The sequence below is a fragment of the Dromiciops gliroides genome, chromosome 1, assembly GCF_019393635.1.
Source record: "Dromiciops gliroides isolate mDroGli1 chromosome 1, mDroGli1.pri, whole genome shotgun sequence".
In the NCBI taxonomy this organism is placed as follows: domain Eukaryota; kingdom Metazoa; phylum Chordata; class Mammalia; order Microbiotheria; family Microbiotheriidae; genus Dromiciops; species Dromiciops gliroides.
This window is the reverse complement of record NC_057861.1, coordinates 569,728,970-569,751,838: the sequence shown is the minus strand read 5'-3', so window position 1 is coordinate 569,751,838 and position 22,869 is coordinate 569,728,970. Positions and strand designations below refer to the sequence as shown.

The window sequence follows — 22,869 nt, the reverse complement described above, 5'->3', positions numbered from 1 at the left end:
CACCGGCCCTGGATTCAGGAGTACCTGAGTTCAAATCTGGCCTCAGACACTTGACACTTACTGGCTGTGTGACCCTGGGCAAGTCACTTAACCCCCATTGCCCTGCAAAAAAGAGAGAGAGAGAGAGAGAGAGAGAGAGAGAGAGAGAAATAGAGAGAGAGAGAAGCACAAAGAGGTAAACGGGAAAGAGAAAACATAATGGATTCAATAAGGTTAAAATGTTTACATGCCTACATGGAAGATGATACTTGTAACTCAAAAACTATCACTGTTAATGCAGTTAAAAAATAAGGGGTATGGGGCAGTAAGGTGGCACAGTGGATAAAGCACCAGCCTTGGATTCAGGAGTACCTGAGTTCAAATCCAGCCTCAGACACTTGACACTTACTAGCTGTGTGACCCTGGACAAGTCACTTAACCCCCATTGCCCCACAAAAAAAAATTAAGGGGTAAGAAAAAGAATTATACTGGGAAAAAAGGTAGAGGTAGAAGGGGATAAATTATCTCACATGATGAGGCATAAAAGATCTTTTACAGTGGAGGAAAATATAGGGGAAATCTCTTGAACCTTTACTGTCATCAGAATTGGCTCAAAAAGGGAATAACACACACTCACAATTGGCTATAGAAATCTATCTTAGTCTAGAGCAAAGTAGTATAGGAGGGAGATAAGAAAAGGGAGGGTACTGAAAGAAGGGAGGGCAGACTGGGGGATTTGTTGGTCAGAAGCAAAACACTGGTGAAGAGTAAAATGAGATAGGAAAATGGGATGGAGAGAAATACACAGTAATCATAACTTTGAATATGAATAGAATCAACTCACCCATAAAAGAAAAGTGAATAGCAGAGTGGATTAAAAACCAGAATCCTACAATATGTTGAAGTGCTTGAAGTAGAAAGACATACACAGAGTAAAGGTAAGGGACTGGAGCAGAATCTATTATGTTTCAGCTGAAGAAAAAAAAAAGCAGGGGTAGCAATCATGATCTCAGACATAGCAAAGATAGATCTAATTTAAAAAGATAAGAAAGGAAACTATATCTTGCTAAAAGGCACCATAGACAATGAAGCAACATCAATACTAAACATGCACCAAATGATATAGCATCCAAATTCTTAAAGGAGAAGTTCTAAAAAGTTACAGGAGGAGTAAAACTATACTCTTGGGGGGACCTCACTGCCCCTTCTCAGAATACATAAATCTAACCACAAAATTACATTCAATTAGGGACAGTAGAAAAAGATTACAAATTAATTGGAAATAAAATCATCTAATCCTAAAGGACACCCACTATCTACCACTATTATTCAATACTTTATTCAAATGCTAGCTATAGCAGTAAGAAAAGAAAAAGAAATTGAAGGAATTTGAATAGGCAATAAAGAAACAAAACTATAATTCTTCAGATGATGTGATGGTATGCATAGTGAATCTAGAGAATCAGCTAAAAAAAACTAATTGAAATAAAATTAACATCTTAAGTTGCAGTATAAAAAATAACATACATAAATAGTCAGCATTTCTTTATTTTACCAACAAAGCCTAACAGCAAGAGATAGAAAGAGAAATTCCATTAAAATAACTATACACAATATAAAATACTTGGAGTGAAAAGTGTTTTGTAATTGTTAATACAGTTCCTGGGTTTGTGTTGGCGAGTAAAAATCAGATTTAAACAACTAGAAAAATATCAATTGCCCATGAGTAGGCTAAGTTGATATAATAAAAATGACAGTTATACCTAAATTTTATTTACGTTATTCTTTTCTTTTCTTTTTGTGGGGCAAAGAGGGTTAAGTGACTTGCTCCAGGGTCACACAACTAGTAAGTATTACGTGTCTGAGGCCAGATTTGAACTCAGGTCTTCCTGAATACACGGTCGATGTTTTATCCACTATTCCACCTAGCTGCTCCCAATTTATTTACTTATCAGTGCCATACCAAACTACCAAAAAATATTTTATAGAGCTGGAAAGAATAATAAATTCATCTGAAAAAACAAACCTGTCATTTCTTATAACTGAAGTTCCCAAGAAGAAAAACTATAAACATGGAGAAAGGGTTGGAAGATTGGGCATTAGGATAATCTCATTACTGTCTGAATCTGACAAAGGAGAACTGAAGAGAGAGACACAGAGACAGAGACAGAGATAGCCTGATGCATATAAATACATCAAACTCAACAGAGAAACAAGGAGAGATAGAGAGGACATTCAGAAAGACAATATTACCAAATAAGAAATAGAGGAAAGCAAAACATACTTTGCAAGCCTGAAGGAGAGATTAAAAGAAAAGGATGGGGGCAGCTAGATGGCGCAGTGGATAGAGCACCGGCCCTGGACTCAGGAGTACCTGAGTTCAAATCCATCCTCAGACACTTAACAGTTACTAGCTGTGTGACCCTGGGCAAGTCACTTAACCCAACTGCCTCACTAAAAAAAAAAAAAAAAAAAAAGGATGATGTGTCTTAGGTGACCTCTGACAACTGGGGTTAGAAAAAAAAATATGCTGCTGTGCTAAACAATATTATAATATCGTACTACAAAAAAGGGCAATAGGTGATTTCAAAGAATCATAGATAAGACAGAAACTGAACTAGAAGAACCAAGAGAACAATTTATGCAAGGAAAACAACATTATACAGAAAAACAGTTTTGAAAAACTTAAGAACTCTGATGCCCAACCATGTCTCCAGAGGCTCTATAATGAAGTATTTACCAATATCTCTAATAGAATTGATGAACACAAGGTTCAGAAACATTTGTTGTTGGACATGACCACTGTATAGATTCATTTTTTTTCTTTTTAAAAAGATTTTCTTATTTTATTTTATTTGTTTTGTTTTGTTTTGTTTTGCGGGGCAATGGGGGTTAAGTGACTTGCCCAGGGTCACACAGCTAGTAAAGTGTCAAGTGTCTGAGGCCAGACTTGAACTCAGGTACTCCTGAATCCGAGGGCCAGCGCTTTAACCACTGCACCATCTAGCTGCCCCCAATATTTTCTTATTTTAAACATTCTTTTTTAAAATTTTGAGTTCCAATTATTGCTCCTCATAAGATGGTCATATTTAGTAGTAATGAAAAAATTTTTTAAAGAATTCTGGGAACATAAATTAAGCAATTTAGGAAGTAGTTTATTTCCACAAATATGGTAGAGACAGCTAAGTATCACAGTGGAGAAAGTACTCACTTGGAGTCAGGGAATACCTGAGTTCATATCCAGCCTCAAATCCAGTTGCATTACCCTAAGTCAATTAATCTCTATTTGCCTCAGTTTCCTTATCTGAAAAATGAGGTACAAACTAATGTGGTATAAAATTGCTACCTACTATCAGTTTTATAAAATCCATGTATTACAATACAGTTTAAACAAAATTTCTTCTACTTGAAATGACTACTGATTAGAGAAATGCAAATTAAAACAACTCTGAGGTACCACCTCACACTTATCATATTGGCTAACATGAATGGAAAAGAAAAATGACAAATGCTGGAGCGGATGTTGAAAAAAATTGGGAAAGCAATGTTGGTGGAGTTATGAACTGGTCCAACCATTCTGGAGAACAATTTGGAATTATGCCCACAGAGGTATAAAACTTTGACCCTTTGACCCAACAATACCACTAACAGGTCTATATCCCAAAGAGATCAAATAAAAAGGAAAAGGACTTATATGTACAAAAAGACTTACAATAGCTCTTTTTCTGGTAATAAAAAAGTGGAAACTAAGGAGTTGTCCATCTGAGGATGGCTGAATAAGCTGTGGTATATGATTGTGATATAAAAAATAATGAGCATGATAGTTTCCCAAAAAATCCAGGAAGACTTATAAGAACTAATGCAAAGTGAAGTGAGCAAAACTAGAACATTATACACAGTAACAGCAATAACATAATGATGATGAACACAATCTAATCAAAACAATGATCCAAGACAATCCAGAAGAACTTGATGAAAAATGCTATCCACCTCCAGAGAGACAACTGATAAAATCTGAGTGCAAATTGAAGCATATTTTTTTCACTTTCTTTTTTGCAATGTAGCTAATATCGAAATGTTTTACATGATTCACATGTATAATTGATATCACATGACTTGCTTTCTCAATGGGTGGGAGTGGGGTAAGAGGGAAGGGAAGAATTTAGAACTCATTTTTTTTAAATGAAAGTTTGTAATATTTATTTTTTTAAAAAAATAGAAATTAAAAAGTATACTTGAAAAAGTAGAAACATTCTGAAGATGGCTTAGTGATTCAATGACTAAGTCATGCAGAATACATTTTAAATTGTCTTTGAGGCTATCTACAACCATTTGATTTCCACTAGTTGATTTGGTGGCTTTGGATCCTGAGGTAAAGAATAAACAAATGTGAACTAAAAACCACTATTGTTTAGTTAGGCCACTAGCAACACTCAGCAATCTTAAGGGTTTTTATTTTTTTTTTAAGATGAAGGGCAAAGTTTAAAATAATAGGAGGAAAAATCTCAATGAACCTTATTTGAACCAACAAAAAAGTACACAAACTTCACCAATTAGAGGCAGTTATAGCTGACCCCTTACCTTGTAAAACAATTAACTTCCTTCTACAGCTAAGTCATAATGATGTTATATTGAACTCTATGATAGATAAGCAAATAGTTTAAACTGAACAAAGCTAAAATTTTCACCTAGATTTACAGAAAAGACAACTTCTTGACTCATATTCATTCATCTGATACAGGATTTTTGTTAACACTGGAGACAAAATTTCAAAACATATTACAATTTCAAACCATTATATACTCACATAAGAGGTAACATCAAATAGTATAGAGAAGGCCAGCCTTGGCATCAGGAAAATCTTTGTCCAAATCTTGCCTCCATTTTTCCATGACATTCAAAATTCACAGAAGAGTTTCCCAACTTTGGAGTTACCTATACCAGTGAAATCACAGGTCCATCCTATATACATACCAATATTCATAATGTTCAGTAATGTAATAAAGGTCCTTATTATCATTCCCAAACAGTAACTATTCCCTACTGCAGCCACAAATACACAATTATCCTGGGTACATGGTATATTCATCCTCAACAAGAAACTAAAATAAACTCATATAGGACCCCTGCATCACACATTTGTAAATTGAGTTATAAAGGGTCACCTGACCAGGTCAGAGTGCCTGGGGTGCTTGGCATTCACTATAGTAGGAGCCTATTTTAGACCTAAGGTAAAGGTTACAACAAAGCAAAAATAAAGAATGCAGGCATGTCAGAAAAAATGCAGCAGAACACCATAGTGTGCTACTCAGATCCACTAGATTCAAGCATACATATTAATACTCAGGGGGCATTCAAAGGTTTACTTTCTTATCTGACCCTTTCCCAAGCCATAAGATAGTCTTTGCAGCTATAATGGCTATTATTGGGGGCAGCTAGGTGGCCCTAGATTCAACAGGAGCTGAGTTCAAATCTGACCTCAAACACTTGACACTTACTAGCTGTGTGACACTGGGCAAGTCACTTAACCCTCAATGCCTCCGCCCAAAACAAAAATGAAAACAAATTGTAAGAATGGCTATTATTTTTTTAACTTAATTCATAGCTCAGAGATATTTCTTCCAATTTATTTCTGTAAATAATGTTGTGGGTACTTTCAAAAAAAATGACAGCAAGATATATTCTAATTATCCCCCAAGGCAGGCTGGGCATAGTATATGACTGGAAGTTAGGGTGGGAGGAGCACACAAATCTAATCTAGAAAAATCTTTTCCTTTAGGAACTTCACCCTCTCACTTGCAGATGCTCTTTGGGGAGTTGGCTACAATGGGGCTATATTCAAATGGGGCTCATCTCAGCCACCTACAAAAGATAAATGGTAGTGCCTATCTAGAGGATTTAATAAATTTATCTGATTCTGTAACAACAAATTCATGGAAGTCAAATAAAGAGTGCATCAACATTGATTCCATTGGAAGCATAATCTCAGGAGTCATTGCTTCAGGATTTGTCCTTAAATTTTTCATGCAAGTACCCTAGTTCCTTGGTGGAGAACCGCCACCACCCACCACAATTTCCTACTTCCTCAAGGTGGAGGGACTCAAAGAATGAGTTTCTAACTTTGGATTTTCAGTCTGTACACTCATCCAGAGAGATTACTTCACTTGTATAGCCTCTACCTCTATCACTTTTCATTATATGATCCAAAAAAACCAAAGATCTCTCTAGTTGAGTGAACAACCAGAAAATGTTGGAAATAGGGCTTCTTTAACCCTTCTTGGTAGCCTCCTCCAGTATACTAAGCTAATATACTAAAAGTAGTAACTTCACATAAGAGACAGTAGGCTCCCTGTCTCAATAAAAAGACTTCTTATAGAAGATAAAAATGGCTCTTGTGACCAGACAACACAGGGCAAAATACAGCCATCCACTGACCCTACTCTCCCTATTTGCAGAACCCTTACCCCAGTTCAACACTGATGTAAGCCAGAAATCCATCAAATATCTTCCCAGTTACTGTTTATACCAAGTGTTAGGGACAGGCCTAATTCAGCACCCTTTTAGTTCAGGTTGGTTTTTGTGACAAAATGAGACATTCTTAATTTTTTGAACAATTATCTAAAGGTTTACTTCACTCTAATATGTGAAGAATTTGCTCAATTATATTTAATTCTATTTATGACTGACAACACAAACCAAAAAAAGACTTCCACATTTTTACCTTAAAACATCTTTTGAAACTCAATTTTCAAATTAAAAAATTTTGCTAGTCAAATATTTCAATGGTTTTTCCATATATGTGTATGTCTACATGTACATATATATACATATATGTAGCACCTCTCATTTCCCATTGACTCAAATGTCACATTATAAAGCTTCTGACCTTTTTATAAGCATTTCATATAAATATATAATAAAATATACTAGGTATAATAAAATACATAAAAATAAATTTATATGTAAATATAAGCATATTTATACTGAATCCTTCTATAATCTTTTCAACTATAGCTTCTCTAATATCTCTCTTTGAATTAATGAGTCCCCCAACCACTATCCAGTTTATTCTTAGGCTGCATCATTAACAAACAGAAGAATTTGATTTGTTATAAAATCTATGAAGCTTGTTTCAGAAAAAAAGATATAGATTGGAAAAATATTTGCATTACATACCCCTGATTTTCTATAAATAAATGATTGAAGCATCCCTCATCTCCAACTCATCTGTGAAGTTACCAAAGTCATTTTCCTAAAGTATAACTTGGAATATGCCACTTATCTCTCACTCAATGAATTCCAGTGACTCCCTATATATCCAGGGTAAAATAGAAACTACTCTTTTTGACTTTTAAAGTACTCTGCTTTGAAAGCACTTTCATAATCTGGCTCCAAACTACTTTTCTAGGTTTATTACATATTACCACACTTTATTTACTCTATACTCCAGCTAAACTGGCCTTCTTCTTATTTCCTTCTCTCTCCCATTCCTGTTCCTTTGCATTAGGTATCTCTTGTCACCTTTCTCATAAAATCCCTAATTTCCTTCAAAACTCAAATGAAGTGCCATACTTTTCATGAAAATAATGATTGGCTCAAATGTTAGAGCTTCCTCACCCAAAAAAATCTTGCATTTATTTTCCCCCAGTAAAATATAAATTCCTAGGGTCTGAGAAATGCTTCATTTGTGTCTTTTTATCTCCAGTATGTAGAACATTGTTTGGCACATAGTAGGTGCTTAACAAATACATTTTGACTGATTATCTAAATTATCTCTAAGGTCCCTTTCACCTCCACATTCTAAAATCCTATACCTAATATTTAATAAAATCTTATCAGTTCTTTCAAAATGTCTCTCAAATCCACCTTTTTCTCTCCATGGCCAAGTCTAAGATCTCAGTACCTCACTTTCAGATTACTGCACTGGATCATTCCCTAAGCAGTATTTCTCACACTCTACTCTAACCTACTGTCAACGAATGTTATTAAAAATGCTTTTCTAGAGTATTTGGGATTGATTATATTGAGAGGCATAGGGCCCACAAGGAATAGGCATACTTAAAGAGCTTTGCAAACCTTAAAACACTACATGAAACCTATCATTAGTATTGATGATGGTGGTGGTGGTGATAATGTCATCAGTAGTCGTCAACACTAAGCAAAGTTGGTAGCAATTTTATCTGTTTCAATGTCTAAGAATCCTCTGGGGAAAAGTGGCACCAAACTCAAAATACCACATGGCTTATAGGCTCTTTTTCTTTAGAAATCTATCTTTTTGGGGCAGCTAGGTGGCACAGTGGATAAAGCACTGGCCCTGAATTCAGGAGTACCTGAGTTCAAATCCAGCCTCAGACACTTGACACTTAGTAGCTGTGTGACCCTGGGTAAGCCACTTAACCCCCATTGCTCCACACACACAAAAAAATCTATCTTTCTGAGTTCAAAAGTGAAGGTTTTGTGATCTGATCAGAACATATGTGTTAAAATTGTTTCAAGATAATCTCTTCTTCAAAAAAACAAAACAAACAAAAAAAACAAACAAAACCAAGATAATCTCTCCTTCAAAGGCAGTAGAAACTGATACTCTCTCATTAAAAAACAAGTGTTCATAGAATGTTGAAGAAAGAAGTGTGTACTGGCAATTTCAAAAGTCAGTTGATAAATTGATTAATGTGAAGTGTTTTTTTCTATGGAGTCAGGGAGGGGTGTGTGTTTGTGGGTGGGTGTGAGAAAGAGAGATGGCTCAATAGAGACATAAGAGGAATCTATGGGGAATATAAAGAAAAAGGTAAGGAGAAACTTCTTGTTGGAGCTATTTAAACTTTGGTATTATCAATCAATCAAGTATTCATTAAGTACCTACTATGTGCCCTATACTGTCCTAGGCACTGAAGATACACAGAAAAAGATGAATGAAATAATTCTTATGAAAAGAATTTTATAGAGTCTAGCTAATATAATATATTTTGGAAAAGATGGTTTGGAAAGATGATTACCAAAGAGAAGACAAAGAAAAAAGGTCTAGTCAAAACAAAACATTAGGAAGATTACTGAGAGATTTTAATCAGTATCTGGAGTAAGCTGAATGATGTGACTGTTTCCTGCAAATAAAGGAATCATCTACTTTTATGAGGAAGGTTCATTAAATGTTATGTAATGAGCTAAAGGGGTCTCAGGCTATTGATTAGTGAGAAAGATTGTGGTGGTATTAATAAAAAATAAATTATCCAAATATAGAGTTCAAGATGATAGGATTAAATATATGGCAATGAATCAGGTAACAAGATGAGTTTGGATGATATACAGTGACATTGCAATGATTGTAGTCATATTCTAGAGTTTTTATCCTCACATTTTCTAACCAGCAAGTTGGAGAAATACACATGTGTGTGCACAACATAATTATACATATTATACAAACATCATGGAAAATTCTTCTTCTTCTTCTTCTTCTTCTTCTTTTTTGGTGAGGCATTTGGGGTCACACAGGGTCACACAGCTAGTAAGTGTCAAGGGTCTGAGGCCATATTTGAACTCAGGTCCTCCTGAATCCAGGGCTGGTGCTCTATCCACTGTGCCACCTAGCTGCCCCAGAAAATTTTTATTAACAACAAACACAATCTCTATCTTATTGGCTCCTGCTCAGCCTATACCAGGAAAACAAAACAAAACAAAACAAAAACAATCTCTCCCTAATTGGGTTTTAGCTTCATGTTGGTTAATCCTACTCCTTGTTTTCTCAGACAAGCCCATATTAAATAACCATCTAGGATTTGGGGGTTTTAAATTAGAGTTTCAGATCACATAGAAATGAGACTAAGCCAATAAAGAAATAAAATTTCTAAATGCCAGAAAACTTAACTGTTGCCAATAAGGAACAAATGTCTTTCTTCCCTCCACTTATTGGAACATCTCTCCTTCCCCTGAGTTAGAACATGCAAATCAGGTACAGATTTCCCCACTCTAGGAATGGAGGAGGAAGAAAAGTGCTATACACTAGTTTTGTACATTTCACCAACTACCCCATGTAATCCTAATTATGCCTGCTCCCATTTATGCCTGCCCCACCTTGGCTCTGCCTGATGCACACTTTCATATGGTCAACATGTTAGGTTTGCTCCAGCTTCTTCATCTCTGCCATCAAATGCTTCTCCCTATCCCAGTCTGTTGATTCTTTTTTTTTTAAATAATAAACATTAAAAATAAATAAGCAGGGGGCGACTAGGTGGTGCAGTGGATAAAGCACCAGCCCTGGATTCAGGAGTACCTGAGTTCAAATCTGGCCTCAGACACTAGACATTTACTAGCTGTGTGACCCTGGGCAAGTCACTTAACCCCCATTGCCCTGCCCCCCCAAAATAAATAAATAAATAAATAAAATAAACAAATAAATAAGCATTTTTATTTAAGGTTTTAAATTTCAAATTCTATCCCTCCTTCCCCCCACCTTGCCTGAGGTGGTAAGCAATCAGATATAGGTTATACATGTAAAACATTACTATATTAGTCATTTTGTACAAGAAAATTTGAATAAAATTAAAAAATGAGAGGAAGTAAAAAATAGCATGCTTTACTCAGTCTTATTGATTCTATCAATTAATAAGCACTTGAGGAGTTATTATTTTGCTATTAACCAATTATTAGACAAAAGGGGGTGGAGCCAAGATGGCAGAGGAGAGACTGTGACTCCCATAAGCTTCAGTTAAACCCACCCACTCACTCCCAAATAATTCAGTAAAAACAAAAACAAAAACAAAACAAAAAACAAAAACCAAGAGCAGCCTAATGCATATTAGAACAGAGTGAGACTATTTTTCAGCAAAAGAGGGCAATTGTGATCACCTGCTGATCAGGCAAAACAGTTCAGCATGTGGTCCAGACCCAGCCAGGAACATAGTGCCTCCAGTGTGCTTCAGAGTCTTCAGCACCAGCAGCAGCTTCTTCTGAGGTTCAGATTGTGGACTGGTGAGGGGTTCGGCAGTAGGTTGGGGTGAAGTGGAGGCAGTTTCTGCTGGAGTTGGGACAAAGCACCCTGGTTCTGAACCAGTGGGCTGAATCGAGTGGTGGTGGCCCAGTTGGGGAGGGGCACAGGCACGCCAAGCTTCTGACCATAGAGAATCAGAGTTCAATGAGACTTCTGTTTTCAGGTCAAAGAGAAAGCAGCTGTGGTTACTCACAGGCTGAGAAGAAGCCCAATCACCCCCTGGGTCACACTGTAGCTCAGAACAGTGTGTCCTGGAAGCAGCAATACACTTTAAGAAAGACTTAAAAGCCAAGAAATAGTCAGCCAAGATGAGCAGGCAGAGAAAGCAGCAGACCATTGAAAACTTCTTTGGCAGAAAGGTAGACCAGAATACACCCCCAGAAGAAGAAGAAAACAACAAAGTCAAAGCTCCAACATCCAAAGCTTCCAAGAAAAATATGAATTGGTCTCAGGCCATGGAAGCACTCAAAAGGGACTTTGAAGAGAAAGTAGGAGGGGGCAGCTAGGTGGTGCAGTGGATAAAGCACCAGCCCTGGATTCAGGAGGACCTGAGTATAAATCTGGCCTCAGACACTTGACACTAGCTGTGGGACCTTGGGGAAGTCACTTAACCCCATTGCCCCACCCCAAAAAAAGAGAAAGTAGGAGAGATAGAAGGAAGATTTAGAGATGGAGGAAAGAATGGAAAGAGAAGTGAGAGTGATGCAGGAAAGTAATGAGAAAAAAGTCAATAGCTTGAAAAGCCAAACAGAAAAGGAGATTAAAAAGCTATCTGAAGAAAATAATTGCCTAAGAATTAGGATTGAACAAATGGAAGCTAGTGACTTAATAATTGAGTATAATCTTTCAGGGGAAAAATATGGGACTTCAATGAAAAAGAGGACTTTCAAACATTCATGATGAAAAGACCTAAACTGAAGAGAAAATTTGACTTTCAAATACAAGACCCTAGAGAAGCATAAAAAGGTAAATAGGAAAAAGAAATTATGAGGGATATTAAAAGATTAAACTGTTTACATTCCTACATGGGAAGATAATACTCCTAACTCATAAGATCTTTCTCAGTATTAAGGTAGCTGAAAGGAATATACTGAGGGCACAGGTGTGAATTGAATATGAAGGGATGATATCTGTAAAGCATTTTTTTTTGTTTACCCTTGTTTTTTGTGGAGCAGGCAGGGTGGGATGGCTCATGTCTGGGGACAGATGTGGGCTCAGGGCCTCCTGGGTCCAGGGCTGGTGCTTTGTCTACTGTGTCACCTAGCTGACTCATGATGACATCTTCAAAATAAAGTTAAGGGGGAAGAGGAGTGCACTGGAAGAAAGGGAAAGGGAGAGGCAAATTGGGAAAAAGTAGCTCACATAAAAGATATAAGAAAAAGCTTAGGGAATAGAGGGGAAGATAGGGAAGGAGCAGGGGAGTGAATGAGCCTAACTCTCATCAGAATTGGCTCAAAAAGGGAATAATTTACACACTCAAAAGCGGATAGTATTTTATCTTGCCCTGTGGGAAAGTGGGAAGGGAAGGGGGATGGGGGGGGGTGCAATGGAAGGAAGAGCAGATTGGGGGAGGGGACAGTAAGAAGCAAAACACTTTCAAGGATGGGTAGGGTAAAGGAAGATAGAAAATAGAGTAAATATCAAGGGGAGGGATTAAGATGGAGGGTAATACAGTTAACAATAGCAACCATGAAAGAAATGATTAGCAGGATGCTATCAGAAGGACATATGAAAAATGCAAACCATTAACAGAGATAGAACTGATGGTATCTGAATACAGATTGAAGTATAATTTTATTAGCTCCTCTTTCTTTCTTTCTTTCTTTCCTTCTTTCCTTCTTTCTTTCTTTCTTTCTTTCTTTCTTTCTTTCTTTCTTTCTTTCTTTCTTTCTTTCTTTCTTTCTTTCTTTCTTTCTTTTCAGTGAGGCAATTGGGGTTAAGTGACTTGCCCAGGGTCACACAGCTAGTAAGTGTTAAGTGTCTGAGGCCAGATTTGAACTCAGGTACTCCTGACTCCAGGGCCGGTGCTCTATCCACTGCGCCATCTAGCTGCCCCAGCTCCTCTTTCTAAAGGTATTTTGTCTATTTTCACAACCTGACTGATGAGAAGATGTTTTGCATAACTGCACATGTATGACTTGTATTGAATTGCTGCATTTCATAGGGAGGGAAGAAGAGAATTTGGAGCACATAGTGGAAAGACCTGGAAAGACTTACATGAACTGATGCTGACTGACAGGAGCAGAACCAGGAGAACATTGTATACAGTAACAGCAGCATTTCTTTTTAGCAATGCAATGGTCCAAAACAATTTCAAAGAACTTCATAATAGGAAATGTTCTCAATATCCAGAAAAAAAAGAACTGTGGTTTAGGAATGCAGATTGAACTGTTTCCACTTTTGGGCTGTTTTTTTGGTTTATTTGTTTGTTGTTTTATTCTTTTTGTCTTCTGTCACAATATGACTAATGCAGAAATGTTTAATGTGATTGCACCTATATAACCTATATTAGATTGCTTTCTGTCCTGGGGAGGAGAGAGAGAAGGGAGGGTGGGAGACAAATTTTGAAAACTATCCTTATATGTAACTGGAAAATAATAAAATACTCAACAACAACAACAACAACAACAAAAACAATTATTAAGTTAGCATTATGGTGTTTTTTCCCTCTATTTCCTCATTCTGGTACCAGCCCCATCAGTCAGACTTGCTGATAGATGAGATTGCCCTAATCCTTGGGGAACATGCTCCTCAGGCTTGGGCAGGACTCCACCCAACTAGGAGATCTTACTTCTGTTTGAAGTGTAAACAGGATTGATTTCTTCTGTCAGGAACATTTCCTTTAAAAAAAAACACTAGGCATTGAGTGTCATCATTAGGTGTCTTTGGTTACTGAGAGAAATCACTGACCATCAATTTATTGATTATCAGCTAGCCTAATTAATAAATTGATTATTAATCACTCAGAAACTCTTTTTCTCAGGTTTTTTATACCTCACATACTTATTAAGTACTTAATAAGTGTCAGAAACTTTGTTATAGGTTGGGGAAACACATGTGAATAAAACAGTCCCTGACCTCAAGAAACATATTCTATTAGGAGAGACACAACATATATATAGGAAATATATAAAACCACTACATAGTGTTTGGAGGAGTGGGGCATTAATAACAGAGAATCATCACAGACCCTTTAAAGGAGGTAGAACTTGAGCTGAGATTGGAATGAAGCTGAGATGAGGAGTCAGAAGACCAACTTGACTGGACTGCAAAATGCCTAAAAAGTAATAATATGCTGTACCCAAAGTCTAAATGATTAGCATTTTTGCCTAACATAAGAATGAAGGGCAGGGTTTAAAGCTCTTATTTTGTTAAGCATGCTATCAAATATTTGAAAAACAAACAAACAAAAAAATCAAGCCCTTTCCTGAAAGCAGTTTGTGGAGCAACCACTGAACCAAAACCAAAAATTGGAACATATGGTCTTTGTCCAGATTTATTACACTGTGAGGCTCCTTTAAAATGGGGTCTGTTTTTGGCCAGGGGGTTTTGTATCCCCAGAACTTAGTGCCTAGCACATAGTTGGTGCTTAATAAATTATTATTGAAGGTTAACTGATTTGAAATTGGATCATCTAGAAAAATCTTGGAAGTCTGATGGAACTATCTACATAATAGAGGGGAAAATGGAATTTTTGCCCTTAAGTTGTCACTAAACTAAAAGAAATACAGAAAGCGATCTCTTAGAAAGAATGAACAAATCCCCAAACCAAGCAATATTTTTGAGCCTCTTGTACAGTATTCACACCACCAAGGAGAATCATTTTGGTGAATCAACAAGTATTTTATTAAGTTCCTTCTGCATGGAGGATACTACCTTAAGTGTTGAGGATACAAAGACAAAAATTAAATCATCTCTACAGTCAAGAGCTTAGAGGCTAAGCGAGAAAACATGTACACATATAAGTAGATATTAAACATACATAAAATAAATCCAATGCAATTGGCAAAGGGAAGATTATGAAAGGTTTCATGGAAAAGATAAGTGAGCTTTGAAGAAGGCTAAGAATTCTAAGAGGTGGAGGTGAGAAAAAAGTACATTTCAGGCAAGAAAAAATGTGATGAGAGGGGGCAGCTAGGTGACACAGTGAATAAAGCACCTGCCCTGAATTCAGGAGGACCCGAGTTCAAATCTGACCTCAGACACTTGAGTGTGACCCTGGGCAAGTCACTTAACCCTCATTGCCCCATTTTAAAATTTAAAAAAAGGTCCTGAGAGTGTCACAGGAATTTTTTTTCTTATTATTATTATACTGAACTCAAGGCTATTCCACCTGCAATTTTTGTTTAACTAAAAGTCTATAACCAAACTCAGACATAAACTACCCCATGGGATATAAAAATTTACTTAAGACTCAAGTATTCTTTAGATAAGAAACCAGAGCAAGAATCTCAATTGGTGCTGACTCTTTGTTAACTCCTCAGTCTAATTTTGAATCCTCTAAATATAGTTTAATTTGAAAGTTGATGGAGTTTACCTATTGCTGACAATGTTTGTTTCCTTAGGGGACATATGAGATTATGAGTTGATTAAGTTTTTTCAACTTTTATGACATTGAAGGAAGCATAGGATTATGAATCTATCTGCTGTTTATCTTTTATTGCCTAAAAGGAAGGTACAAGATTGCAATCTGTAAAATAATTATTTCTGACACACTGATGTCACTTTGATTATAAGAAGACTTGTGAGTCCTATTTGAAATTCAGGTTTTCTCTGAGCCCAGAAAATATATATTTGTACATATATATTTGGCAGCAGTTGCCCACCACATAAACTCAGGAGATTCTCTTACAGCAGGAATAACAATGACTAGACAATTTAGACAGACTGTAGAATTTGTGAAGAGGAACAAAACATAAGTATGGAAAGGAAGACTGGAGCCTGATCCCAAAGGACTTTAAATGACAACAAAAATTTTTATTTAGTACCAGAGGCAAGAGGAAGGAACTTGTGTTTCTTGAGGATGGGATCAACATGATCTCTGATTTAGTAATTAATTACTCAATGAAGCCTATGCAACTTATACTCATCCCTATAGGCCAAAAAAAAAAAGTGAAAAATATTAAAACAAATTCAATTAATCAAGATTTCATGATAACCCCCATTCACTTGCCACCTTCTCCCCCCCCCACACACCCAAAAAAAGTCACTGATAATGTAAGGGAAAGTACAGATTGCCTGAGGACATCTGACAAATAAGGCTGAGTTTCTTCACTCATTACAAAGGCAATGAAAGGCACAACTATCCAATGGAATTTAAAATTCTTTTTCTGCAAGTACCAGCAACTTACAAAAATTATGCTGTTTTTCTTTACCTAAGTGTTTTCCTTTGGATTTCATCATTCATTTCCCCACCCAAAACATGTAATATTAAATATGGAGCCCAGTAACAATTTTTTAAAAATTTATTTTTTAAAGCATTATTAAAATTCTCAACATTGTTCCTTCCTCAATTACTTTGAGTGTTTCCACCACCACCACCCCTCCTATGGTTTTAAATAGATTATACCCATTTGGCATTCTATCTTACCAGATAAATGTTTACTAGATAATGAAGATAAGATCAACCCATCATTAGTTTAATCAATCCATGGATTGATTAAAGTAGCATGCTACTCCCATTTCAAGTACATACAAACAAAAACCAGGATGACCCAAACTACAAAACTTCCATGTCAATCAATACAGTAGGACCATAATCGTAAACTTGAAAGGGCTCTCCCAAGTCAAGATAGTCCAACCCTATCTAGCTGAAGAGACAACTAAGGCCCAGGCAGTTTAAATGACTTTCTGTAGATCACACAGTTAATAAGTATCAGAGGGAGTGTTTAAAAGCAGAATCAAAAGTTATTACTGGGGCAGCTAGGTGGCGCAGTAGATAGAGCACCGGCCCTGGATTCAGGAGAACCTGAGTTCAAATTTGGCCTCAGACACTTAACACTTACTAGCTGTGTGACCCTGGGCAAGTCACTTAACCCCAATTGCCTCACCAAAAAAAAAAAAAGTTATTACTAAGTATGGAGAGTACCATGCACTAGTAAACATAATTTGACTTCAAACCAAGACCAAATGTAACTGTTAAAATCAAAAATTACCAAAGAAAGTCAGCCTTTTCAAACCAACCACTCTTTTTTTTCTTTTTTTTTGCCACCTAGCTGACCCCTAAAATTTTTGTCAGAAAAAAGTATTTAAGAGTATACAGAAGATCCATTTCTTTTGATTTTATGCCCACAAGGTTGTAGAAAGTTAGTTTTGCAATTTGTAATCAAATAAGTTTCCACACTGAAAGACATAGTTAAATACTATTAATATCCTGGCCTGGGGTGAAATGAATTTAAAAGCCTACAGTGCACCAAATAGGAATAATTTAGGATTTCACCCAATTTGCATTTCTGTACAATTTGCAATAGGAAAAGAGAAGCTAAGTAATAGTACATATTTTTTAAATCAATAAAGTTAAGGCATTGCTGAACAAAAAAAACTGGCTTAATTTCAAAATTTTAGAGTGAACAGCAGACAACTAATTCAGCATAAATATACATACCCTTAATATATTATAAATGTCCCTTAGACAACAAGCCTTATCTTAGAAAAGTTGTGACAATGAAAATTAAATTTCTCCATTACAGATATTCAAATGTACAAAAATGAGTTACCAAATCCCAGGACAGCCACAAAAACCCAGTTTGTGCCAAAACATGTTTTTATAAACTATTGGCAGGTTGGTTTTTTTTTTGAAGTACAAAAATCAGACTGTAAGCAGGATTTCAATTTGAATTTTCCCCATATAATTTTTGCCACTAAAAATTTGATCAATAAAATTTTAAAACAAGCACTTTTGTGAAGCCCCAGAGCTCTATAAAGAATTACAATTCTTTATTTTTTTAATGTTAAATGTTAAGTTTCCAGATTTCGATGACTTTGACACCCCTTGTGTAAGCATTATATTTTATTTTTCATATTTAAGAACACTCTACAGTAGCTGCACTCTCTCTGTTTATATATATAGATATATCCATATATATCTATTGATGTGGGATGGAATTTGGGAGTTAAGCCTATATGTATATATATATATATATATAGTATATGAGTATAGCTCATATATGAGCTCTTCCTCGTGGCTATGAATAAAATGGGGGGGAGAGGGGAATCAGCTAACCTAAAGGATATTCATTATCTTGCCATTTCCAACAAGTGACCATTTCATCTTTGATGGCACTTTGTTATTACTGTCACTAGTACCACCTTAAAGATTAAAAAAAAAAAAAAGGCTACCCAGGTTAGGAAAATAGGAGGGTATAATTTTTTTTAAATCAGTGAATTTCTTTGACTTAATTGAAAAACAATAATGAGTATGCTGGTATCATTTCTATGTGAGAAATGACATGATTACTTGGCCATTAATCTTTTGCCCCCCCCCCCAAGCTTGTTTAAAATATAGCATAGTCTAGGAACAATTCCACCTAGTAGATCCCACAGCCATGCAGTAGCTTAGTAGCTTTCCCTTAGGAAAAGGAAGGAGTTTCTTACCAATGAAACTACAGAGTAAAATGTTTAACTTTGCTGACTAAAATATTTTTCATGAAAGAAAATCATCCAGTCATCATCTATTCATGTGACTTATATTGTTTAATAAGTATAACTACCATTACTTAGAACAGTGTATGTTAAGAAGTTGGTTGCAAAAGACATCAACTCAGGATGAAAAGGAAGAGAATGAAAATTTTTTTAAATCTTTTTTTTCCCAATTATTTTACCATTATTAGTAATCAAGGCTGGTTACCCATTATGAACATAACTAGTATAAATGTTTTTTAAATACAGGAATTCTGCTTGTTCTCCACAAACAGATGCTTTCATTTTACTGAAAATTATTGCAGTATTTAAAATTACTTGTTTGCTATTTTATTATTCTTGCTAAATCTTGATTTAGGTCTCTAGATAAATCTTCTCCCCCAATCTCTATAATACAAACAAAAGGCTCAACCATGAAACACAACAAAACAAGAAACTGGTGCCTGCTCTTGTTACTCAGCCTTTGCAAATCAATTAAAAATTTTTACCACAAGCAAATGTTGCCAAACTCCACACTGCAAAAACATTGTTAAGATATTACTCATAAAAAGACAACTATAATGGCGTACCAAGCCCCAGATGGCTTTCTCCACAGAAACTTAAATGGACAGAAAAGTTAGCCCGCCGAAGTCAACAGCCATGAACTGCCAAATAGTTTTCCGTTTTGATCGGATATTTCGTTGAATAAATATGAAAATAGATAAATAATGCCAAATAACTTCTGAAGTTTTAAATATAAGGCTGGTCGGTGCAGTCGTCTAGTGAAAGCAAAGTTAAACGTTAATTATTATTTCCATTACTTTTTGGTAAGAAGGCTAGGGCAATAAGAAAGATGAGGGAAAGCGGGAAAGGATTGGTTTTAGTCAGTCCACGTTTAGAAATTTTCAGGGATAGACGGAAGGAGGAGAGAAAAAGGAAGTGTGGTCCGTCTGTCAGAGTTCAAGGCATTCATATTATATGACACCGAAAAGAAAAAGGAGAAAAATGTTTCGTAGACAATTCTACCATCTCTCGAATAGGAAGACATTTCCACATCTCCTACTTGCTTAAAAATCATCCTCAACGAGGATTCCTTGCTCCTAACAACCAACCCAGTATCTCCCCCCAATTGTCTGGGGCTTTGTGTGGCGAGGGGAAAACAGAAGTTAAGGCGGAGGAAGAAGATACCTAGGAGTTCCTAAAATCCCTGACCAATGGCCAAAACACAACGTAGTCTTCCATTTATGGGGCGCAATTATTGGAGTTATGACACCCCCCCCACACACACACACACACACCCTTTCCCACAGATTTGTCGGAGAAGAGACAATAAAGACAGAACCAAGCCTCTAACTCGGCAAGTGAAGCGCGTAGCGGCCTTCCTCCCAAATCTCGGAGGGAGGGTGAAAGAAAAAAATAAAGAGGAAAGCAGGACGATTTTCCAGTCTCCTCCCCCTCTCCACCCCCAACCAAATGGCAGATCCTGAGACCCAGAGCTGAATAACAGGAAATATAGGTATCTGTCACCTCCTGGAGAGTGGTAAATGGATTAAAGGAAACTAACAAAGGGAAGAAAATCCCTTTCAAATTTGCAGATCTACAAGATTAACGGGTTATTCAAGTCAGCGGCATCCCGGCAAAGGCCTTCTCTATGCAGCATCCTTCTATCCTCCAGGGACAGGAGTGAAGAGAGGCAAGAGCAGAGCTTCTCCCTCACTCCCATTAAAAACAAGTAAATAAAAAATAGCCCCTTCAAACTCCAGTTTCTGAAGGAAAGTAGTTCAAGAAGAGCCATGGTATGCTTTTTCTAGAGCTGGGGCCCGAGATTTGGGCTTCCTTGACTCCTCACCCCCGGGATTTTGAGGGAAGGTCGAAGTGAACCAGGTTCAATTCCACAAGTTTCAATTTACATCATCACTGAGGTAATAAAACTTGAAAATTTAGCACGTCTTTTACCACAAACCACAGCCGTCGCTTTCACTTCTCTTCTGGGGAGAATTGTATCCACTATTGCCCCCACAGAGTACTCAGCTGACCTGGGTATGAGCAGGAGGTGAGCACCCCAATAGAATAGAGTCAATGGATTTTGAATTTCATTAGGCTAGTTTATTTAGAATAATAATAATAATAAACAACTGGGTATTTACAGAACCAGGTCTTAAAGTTCTTGATTCCAAAAATCTTTCCCGGACCTTACTTCCATTCATGAGGGATCAAGAAGATAAAGGATTTAGAGCTGGGAGGTACTTGAGACACCACCATTGTTCATATAAGGAAAGAGAGAGAGGGAAAGAGACTCGCCCAAAGTCTGGATTCGAATTCATCTCCTTTTTCGAGTATCAGCTCTCCATGGCACCAAATCCGTCACCCGGGAAGACCATCCGAAACCGAGACTTAATTAAACCCTCCTCAGCGCCCGAAGCACAAACTCCTCCCCCCTCACTCACTCATCGACAGGCAAAACAACCGAAAGAATCCCTTTTTAAGAATAATAAACGAGCTGACGAGAGAGGAGCTCAGCAGGGAGAGCAAGAAGCTTTGCCCGAACCCCTGTTTCTAGGTAGAAATAGACTAAGAGACCTGACAGAGTGGGTCTTGGGGGTGCACTGAAAAAGTCGAGACTCACTCTCACTCTCACTCTCCCATACATTTTGACAGAGTGCCGGCCATGTTTCTTATAGGAAGCTTGGAAAAGGCTCCCTCCTTTTTCTCCCTTCAGGCAGACCGCTACGTCCCCTCCCCCCTCCAACTCTCCTTCCCGCGGGGGGGGGGGGGGGGGGGGGAACGAGAGAACAATTTAAAACACTGAAAAGCTCTCTACTGCAAACCGAACTAGCTCTACAATGTTCAAAAGGATCCCTAACATTCATAGTGATGAGCCAAGCACCAACATCGTTGGGCTGCCATACAGTTGTGTACAAAGAGAGAAAGAAACGTGCCAGATAAACCGAAGAACTGGACCAGAGGAGAGGCGAGAGTCCTTCTTACCTGCGACCCCGGGCATCTGAAGAAGTGGTGGAAAAGCCACCAAAAATGCCGTTGCGCACAGAGCCGCCAACTGAGGCAACAGCTTCTCAAAGCTATGGGCCTCTCCAGCGCGGGCCATGCTGTGCTGCGGCTCCCCCCGCTCCGGCTGCCTGCCTGGAGCTACCAGAGCACACTTGGCGGGGATCCTACCCGACCCTGCAGAACCTGGGGCACCGGCAGCTGCCGGGGCGTCTCCACCCTCACTCCAGTCACACAAAGGAGTGCCTTGTCTCTCCCACTTGCCCCTGCTTTTGGTAACTTCTGCTGCTGATGTTGTTACAGCAGTCTGCTCCAAGGCTGTTTTGTTGCTACTCATCATGTAGATGAAGTTGTTTGGCAATAAAGAACTGCGCCTGTAATTTTTTCCGGCTGCTGCTTCTGCTCCACTAGGTCATGCGGTGATGGTTGGATCTCGTCGGGTTTGCCCCAGCACCGCCACCAGTCGCTTTTTTTTCCCGCTTGTTCTTTCAAATTTAGTTGTTTTCAAGGACACTTTTCTTCCTTTTCTTTCTAATTCATCCTCCCCAAACTTTTTCCCCAAGATCTTCCAGATGCGACTCTTACAACTCCAGCAATCTTGCCACAGCCCCGTCCTGAATTGAGGACTGCAGAAAAGACACCAGGGAGGTGAAAAATCTCACAGGAGAAGAAGGGGAGGGATGGATTGAGGGCTCACCCTCACACACCGCTATAGAGAACGAGAGAAAGAATATCCTGAAAGCTGTGCCCTCTGCCGTACACCCGGCGTTAAGGCATGAAAGACACTACAACTATAAGAAGTGCTATTGGAGAGCTGGAGTTAAGGTATTTGGAAAGGACTCTCTAATCGGGTGGGAGAGGAGTTGTTGAGGGGAAAACACATGCTAGTTTTAGCAGTTTTCCCCCACATCAGTGCTCTGCCGTTTAGCACGGAGCGCTTTGTATTTTAAAAGTAAATATACGGCCCTTGGGTATATATTATGAGATGGAGATGCCTCACCCCTACAGGGTCTTGCCCAAAGAAAACAAAGAATTAAGGGAGAGGGTTACATCTTTCAATATTCACCTGGGCTTCCAGTAGAAAACAGGAATAGTGTGAAGGAATTTGAACTGTTGTTTTTAACCCTTTGTTTAGAGGAGCATTTAACAGCAAGTGAAAATAAAATTCAAATGAGATTTTTTTTTTAATTATTCACAAAGATGGACTATGAAGACGAACTACGAAAGAAACTGAGAGAAACTATTGGAAAAAGTGAAAGGAAAAAAAATCATTGATATGAAAA

The 22,869-nt window shown here is 37.5% G+C and overlaps 1 protein-coding gene across 1 annotated transcript in view; it reads right to left on the bottom strand.

The window, feature by feature from the left end:
• ROR2 (receptor tyrosine kinase like orphan receptor 2) overlaps nt 1-22,538 on the bottom strand; it is a 301,924-nt gene extending 279,386 nt beyond the window's left edge. The window contains exon 1 of the mRNA XM_043978627.1: nt 21,569-22,538. Coding sequence (XP_043834562.1) covers nt 21,569-21,926 — 358 coding nt within the window. The 5' untranslated portion in view covers nt 21,927-22,538. The remainder of the gene's footprint in view (nt 1-21,568) is intronic.
• Nucleotides 22,539-22,869: the final 331 nt, after the last annotated feature.